The sequence below is a fragment of the Sinocyclocheilus anshuiensis genome, unplaced genomic scaffold (assembly GCF_001515605.1).
Source record: "Sinocyclocheilus anshuiensis isolate Anshui unplaced genomic scaffold, SAMN03320099.WGS_v1.1 scaffold343, whole genome shotgun sequence".
Classification (NCBI taxonomy): domain Eukaryota; kingdom Metazoa; phylum Chordata; class Actinopteri; order Cypriniformes; family Cyprinidae; genus Sinocyclocheilus; species Sinocyclocheilus anshuiensis.
The window spans coordinates 921,398-928,920 of NW_015549598.1; the positions used below are offsets into that span (position 1 = coordinate 921,398).

Here is a 7,523-nt window from a genome sequence, read left to right on the forward strand (position 1 = left end):
ATGGGTGCCGTCAGAATGAGAGTCCAAACAGCTGATAAAAACATCACAATAATCCACAAGTAATCCACACCACTCCAGTCCATCAGTTAAAGCATTTTTAACTTCAAACCACAGACATATTTGATTAGAACTCTTTTCACTTGTAAATGGTGCTTAATCTGTGCATATTTCTCTCCTGATACAGAAGAGACGACTTTTCACTGTAGAAAGTAATATTATGGATAGAGGACTCAGAAACAACGACGAACAAGATGTTAACTGATGGACTGGAGTGGTGTGGATTACTGGTGAATTATTGTGATGTTTTTATTAGCTGTTTGGACTCTCATTCTGACGGCACCCATTCACTGCAGAGGATCCATTGGTGAGCGAGTGATGTAATGCTACATTTCTCCAAATCTGTTCTGATGAAGAAACAAAATCTACATCCTGGATGGCCTGAGGGTGAGTAAAAATGTTAGCAAATTGTCATTTTTGAGTGTATATAAAATATGCATGAATACATAATCTTACACACTTCATTTCTTAAATATAAAATGTTATAATTGAAAAATATACAAAAAATACAAATATATAGAATAAGCATTAAATAAACTCTTTAATGGATGAGTGGCTCTTGTCAAAGTTAAATCACAAATGCACTAGCAGACAGGAAATGACATACACTCTCATTCTGGAAAGGGTTGAGGAAATTTCCGCCAATTTCGCCATCATCTCGAGGAGTTCCAGGCTGGTTGCTCATGCTTAGGTTACCAGGAGAGTTCTGTACAGATAGATAGTGTGATTTTTCAGTCCAATAAGGTTTGTGGATGACCCAACTTGTGTCAATTTACACATTTAAATAATAATAATTATAATAAAAGCTGAACTTTTGACAAGACAAGAAAAAGCGGCCAAAAATGCCCATCTATCATCATGTAATGAATTTGATTAAAATATTTAATAAATTGACAGTCCTAATTATAATGTGAAACAACAACTCTTACCTTGGACATACTGTCCATGTCAGCTGACCCTAAAGAAATAAAAATACAGATTTCTGATATTAAATTATATTGTAGATGTATAGCTGCAAAGGTAGTACTTTTAAAATGCGTGATTAATCTTCAATGACCACAAGGTGGCATAATCATGCAAGGCAAAAAATGACAACAAATCAGTAAATCAAGCATGAAAGCTGCAATTTCACATTGAATTATGACATGCTTTGATATTCTCCAAGCAAAGTAAGTAGACAGCACTCAAAGACGTCCAAGAGTACGTTCTAAAGTGGTTGTTTGTATTAGAGACGCTCTTACCTAATGATCCATTCATGTGATGAGGCTCCATTCCTGCCATGCTGCCCATTGGACCATCTCCACCGGGACCAATAGGGAACTGTCAAACACACACAAACAAACAAACACACACACGGCTCATATAATGTTATTATAAAAACTACAGAGCAGAAAGTTTTGTCAGTAAAAACAGAATGAACAAATGCAACTCAATGTGAACTGAGATGCATGTGTAAATATTTTAAGCTCATCATGCTCTCTTACATTTTGCCTGTTTCCTCCGGGCGGCACTGTGTTGATCAGAGTGTACATATTTTCTCCCGAGTTTGTCGAGTCTGTAGAGGAAGAGCCAAACACACAAGCTCATCAAAAACATTTTAGCTAATGCTCAACTGATATGGTTGGAAAAAGTATTTGGACACTTAAGTAAGTATGTAAGTACATAAATATTTCTAAATCTTACAAAATAAAAAATTATTAAAAGAAATAAAAATAAAATAAAATGATATACATATATAAATAAACCCTCAAAAATATTTTAAATACAAAAACATTTATTGTTATAATAGAAAATGTTATATTTTTGAAATAAAATAATATGCAAATGGTATAATTTAAAAATATATAATACTTAAATATATATAAATTAACATCGTAAACACTTAAACGTTATTTAAATATAAGAATGTATTGTTATAAATGACTAATTATTTAAAAAATTAAATTATATACATGTATATAAATAAAACACTCAAAAAAATGTTTTTAAATATAAAAACATTTTATTGCTATATTTAAAAAAATCTAACATTTTAAATAAAAATGTTATTGTTAAAGTTATAATATAAAAAATTGTATCAGTATAATTCAAAAATATACTTAAACTAAAAAAATGTGTATATATATATATATATATATATGTGTGTGTGTGTGTGTGTGTGTGTGTGTGAAACAGGAAGTGTGTGACTCCTCAGGGACAGTGTGTGTGTGTGTGAAATTTTTTTTTATGATATATAATTTTATTTTATTTTTTCCTCTCAATATATCGGTCCATAATTAAATTTAACTATGCATGAAAAGCCATCTTCTGCAGTCCTACCTGCAGGGCTAGGCATGATAGGAGTCCCCGGGGGCCCTCCTCCTCCGGGTGGACCCTGAGAAAGAGAAGACAAATGTGGTTCTGAATCTCATGTAACACACAATAATTAGTTATATTTGCATGCACTTGTGCTACGTACAGGTGTAAATGTGAGGACAGTCCTGTGTGTGTGTGTGTGTGTGTGTGGCTCATGACAGAGGCCTGAGGCCCTTGCTGTGGTCAGCACTGTGCATATCTGCTTCATCCTCCCTCTTCCCAAATCTAATTATCTCTCCTCCTCTCTGCTGACTCGGCTCTGCTTTCCCGAGCAGCTCGTCTTGTCTGGCTGCTTTCAGTAAGCTACCACAGCTTCCCTTCCACAAATCATCTCAGCAGGGAGTTACTGACATCGGTTTAACAGAATATCTTGTGTAAATGTCTTAAAATGATGTGTTTAGTCACACTGGGTATCTCAAATGTGCTTCAGTGTATCTGGCAGTGTCTAGTTGTGTGAAGGACTTTCATTTGATATTTCACCAGATTTTTAGACGTCTTTCTACAAGCTATATGCCTCATTTAAGCAAATATACATATTTAATATATTACATAATATATTACTATATCGAGTACAAATATCTAAACATTCTTAAATCAAGATACATTTGCTATAGAAGCAAAATGACTTGATATTAAATCTTGTTTTTTGAGGAATCTATCAAAATTAAGTGAGTTTATGCTTAAAAAAATAAACACAATTCAAAGGGAAAAGCTTTTTTTCTGACCTCATTGGCAGATAATTATTCTTGTTTTAAACAAAAATTCACTTACTTTTGATCTTTTTTTTTTCATAAAACAACACTTAAAATCATATGCCATTTTGCATCTCATATAAACTGATCTACAAAATACTATTTCAGTCTTTCTACTAAAATTATTATAATAAATGTTTCTCGAGCAGCAAATCAGCATATTAGAATGATTTCTGAAGGATCATGTGACACTGAAGACTGGAGTAATGATGCTGAAAATTCAGCTTTGCATCACAGGAATAAATTACATTTTAAAATATATTACAATAGAAAACAGCTCTTTTAAATTGCAATAATATTTCACAATTTTACTGTTTTTACTGTATTTTTGGTCAAATAGATGAAGCCTTGGTGAGTAGAAGAGCCTTCTTTCAATAACAAAAAAATCTTCATTATACCAAACTTTTGAAAGTACAGTACTGTATTAAATATCTTCTAGTAATGACTAGTAACAACATTAATTGGTTCCACTAATGAGGACGCAGAACTATCTGTGATTTGATGCATGTCTAACAGCTGGACGTGAACATTCATGGCTGTTGTAAATGGAGAAGCTCACAGCACTTACCACATAACTCCCTGGAGATGCCGAGGAGTAAGCGATCTTAAATGCCACGTGGATCCGATCAGACAGAAAAAAACAGAGAGAAGGTCAACGAATCAGATGCTCTTCAAGTGCAAACATTTACCTACAGCTGTAGTGGCTGACATTTCACAACGACTGATTGGAGAAATGACTCACTGAGTTGGAATTTGGTGGATTTGGCCACGGTCTTCCTCCGGGACCCCTAGATTAGGACCAGACGTGTTGTACTCATTGACTATTTTAAGGCTATAGTAGGAAATAATCTTTTTTGTCAGGCAAGTACTTGTTAGTGTAGCAAGAAGTACGTACATATTCATCCCAGGCATCCCAGGACCCCCAAGAGCATTGAGTGGTGGTCTCATGCCTCCTCCATATGCCTGGAATGAGAGAAAGTAATGTAGTAAAGTGTCTGTGCACAGAGTTTAGATGAGCGATCCAAACATACGGGTGTGATGGATTGTACCTGTGGCCCAAGAGGTACCATCCCTCTGGGCGGAGTCATTCTCTGCATAGCCCCGCCCATATTTGGATGACCTGTCCAATCAAATGATCAGATAGAAATTAGTGGTAAATGCATTAGGTGAATCCAATATTCTAATACAATAAGAAACAAAACAATTTTTATTTGTAAAAACAAATAATAAAAAATTAATATTTCACCCCCTCAAAAAATAATATATGGTACTAAATATATTTTAATATAATAATAATTTTATATATATATATATTTTTTTTTAATTTTATTTTTATTTTTTTTATTACAATATAGTTTGAAATAGTAATAATAATAATGTACATTTAATATGGTAATATTAAATATACATTATTATTATTATTATTATAGTAATATACATATTAGAATAATAAAAGTGGATCTTTAACATGATAGTATAAATGACCTATTTTTTATTTAGGATCATAATATTTTCATGACAATTAACCATCAATCAGTCGTTATCATTACTATAACATGAAAAATATACATTAAAATGTATTTAAACAGCATGGAAACCTACCTATATTCAAGTGTTGATAAAAAAAAGAATGCTTTAAGCTATAATAAAACTGATTTTTTTTGTTTAAAAGTAGAGGCTCTGATCTTTATTTTGGTGTATTGCATATTCAAATATTCATACAGCAAAATATACTGGAGGCCATCAAATTTGAGTGAAAATCATAATGCAGTCTCCTTACTGTTTTTCCCTGACACATTCATAATCATTCATTACTTCTGCTGGTGCACTGTGGCAAGCTTTATGCATGTGCTTGAGCGCTTATTAGGCTATGTAGGCAATTAAAGGCTCATTATAATGATTTAAATGGTTTATTAATAAACGTGCGATTAGTCGACTAATGCTTGAACGACTGAACGACTACTAGTCGACCAGAAAAATCCTTAGTCGAGGGCAGCCCTAGAGAGATCAAAACATACGGGTGTGATGGTCATACCTGTGGCCCAAGGGGTACCATCCCTCTGGGCGGAGTCATTCTCTGCATAGCCCCGCCCATATTTGGATGACCTGTCCAATCAAATGATCAGATGGAAACGAGTGGTAAATGCATTAGTTGAATCTCATGAAAGCGGTCAAGAAATGCCCAAAAAAATTTAAAAATAAATAACATATATATATATATATTGAATTCATGTTGTCAATTTACATTTCTATTACAAGATATTTTGACATAATATTAATAATGTGCATTTAATATGGTAATATTAAATATTCACTATTACTATAGTAATATACATATTAGAATAATAAAAGTGGATATTTAATATAGAATAATATATAATATATAAATGACCTATTTTTATTTAGGATCATAATATTTTCATGACAATTAACCATCAAGCAATTGCTCTCATTATTATAACATGAAACAAAACAACATTATTATTTAATTTATGATGATTAAAAAATAAAACTTGTCCAGACTTGATTTTCATTACTGAATTACCATAATGAGAATGAGATTTTTTTCGCATTACGATAATTAGAATTCTGGGGGAAAAGTGCTTAATTGTTATGAAAAGAATGTCATCATGGAAAAAAATGGTCCTAAAATAGGCTTCATTTTCTCTTTTCAAAATATCATTTATTTTTCATTTTGATTCAGGTGTTAAATATAACCCAAACATTTCTTTGTGAAATTCCCCTTATAAGATGGTTTAATTAAGTATTTGCAAGCAAACCTTGTTGTCTCGATGGGTCCATACCACTGGGTAATAGCGGCTGGTTTCCAGGGACTCCACCTAACGCCTGAACCAGTAAGATACAGTACAAATGAACAAATTAATTTACTCTTGTCAACATCTTCCAAGCAGGAGTAAATGAGGCCCATTAGGTGCCCTTGGGCTATGACATTAGATCAGGACCCAAAATATCACATTCATGCGACTGAGACAGTCTGACTGGAAATAAAATGTGTAGCCTTAAGCGACAGGAAGGGGGAAAAAAACACATTATTCAACTGGGAAATATTAGTCTTGTCTAAAAGTCTATTAGACAAGACTAAAATAAAACATTTAAAGCTCTAATCACTCCATTATGAGTTTATATTTCTGTATCGAGTTGTCATTGTGTATTAAAATAAAACTGAAATGGAAAGGCACCTGGTTGGGTATTCTCAGAGGAGGTCTGGGGCCGCCAGGATAACGCGATGACATGAAAGGCTAAAAAAAAAAGAAGAGATACCACGTGAAATCAGCAACTTCGTACTCTAAAGTCAGCATAAAATCAAAATTGAGTAACATTCCTCTAACAGTGACTAAAGCACCATCTAGATAGCCAGCAGTGACCATACTGACCTGTAGTATTTGTTAAGATCAGTACACACAGTGATCTAGCTTTACTTCAGCTCTGGGGGCATTTACTTAAAGGAACACGCCATTATTTTTGAAAATAGGCTCATTTTCCAACTCCCCTAGAAAAGACTCGGGAGAACAGAAAACAATTATTTCCAAGCATCCAACCGAACGAGGCCATTTCCACCTCCACATCTTAGGTAAGATTAAGAAAAAACCCTTGATGACAAAATAAACATAATACATGTATCTAAGACGAGAAGGCTGCAGAAAACATCCCTATTTACACTACAGATCAAACTTTCCCGTCGGTAAGATTTTTTAATCTTATGCAAACATACAGTAAAAACTGAAATATTGTGAAATATTAATACAATTTAAAAGTTTTCTCTATTTGAATATATTTTAAAATGTAATTTCTTACTGTGATCGCATAGCCAAATTTTCAGCATCATTACTCCAGTCTTCAGTGTCACGTGATCCTTCAGAAATCAATCTAATATGCTGATTTGCTGCTCAAGAAACATTTGTTGAAAACAGTCATGCTGCTTAATATTTTTGTGGAAACCATGATGCTTTTTTTCAGGATTCTTTGTTGAATAAAAAGTTCAAAAGGACAGCATTTATTTGAAATAGAAATCGTTTGTAACAATATAAATGTTTTCACTGATACTTTTAGACATACTTTTATACACACATTCTGTATGTGCATTCTCAAATTAAATGCAGCGATCCAAAACAGTGAATCTAAATCAGCACTAATCAGTTTGCTTCAAGAATGACCACAATGCTGACGTGATCTTATTGCTAGCACACACTGAGCACAGGTGAGTTACTTGTCTTATCGGCAAGACATATCGACATCATTTTACATATCAGGCCAATGCTGATATTTGCATTTTAAGCCTTTTATCGGCCAATTCCGATAACGTTCCGATAATATTGTGCATCTGTAATATATATATAT

At 33.1% G+C, this 7,523-nt stretch overlaps 1 protein-coding gene across 1 annotated transcript in view; it reads right to left on the reverse strand.

Moving 5' to 3' along the window:
* LOC107658613 (single-stranded DNA-binding protein 2-like) overlaps window positions 1–7,523 on the reverse strand; it is a 76,071-nt gene that overhangs the window by 1,696 nt on the left and 66,852 nt on the right. Inside the window, exons 6-16 of the mRNA XM_016447226.1 lie at window positions 6,365–6,424; window positions 5,945–6,011; window positions 5,200–5,270; window positions 4,060–4,127; window positions 3,907–3,952; window positions 3,733–3,768; window positions 2,377–2,431; window positions 1,542–1,612; window positions 1,299–1,377; window positions 987–1,015; window positions 665–763 (exon numbers count right to left, since the gene is read on the reverse strand). Of these exons, the coding sequence (XP_016302712.1) occupies window positions 665–763; window positions 987–1,015; window positions 1,299–1,377; window positions 1,542–1,612; window positions 2,377–2,431; window positions 3,733–3,768; window positions 3,907–3,952; window positions 4,060–4,127; window positions 5,200–5,270; window positions 5,945–6,011; window positions 6,365–6,424 (681 nt within the window). The remainder of the gene's footprint in view (window positions 1–664; window positions 764–986; window positions 1,016–1,298; window positions 1,378–1,541; window positions 1,613–2,376; window positions 2,432–3,732; window positions 3,769–3,906; window positions 3,953–4,059; window positions 4,128–5,199; window positions 5,271–5,944; window positions 6,012–6,364; window positions 6,425–7,523) is intronic.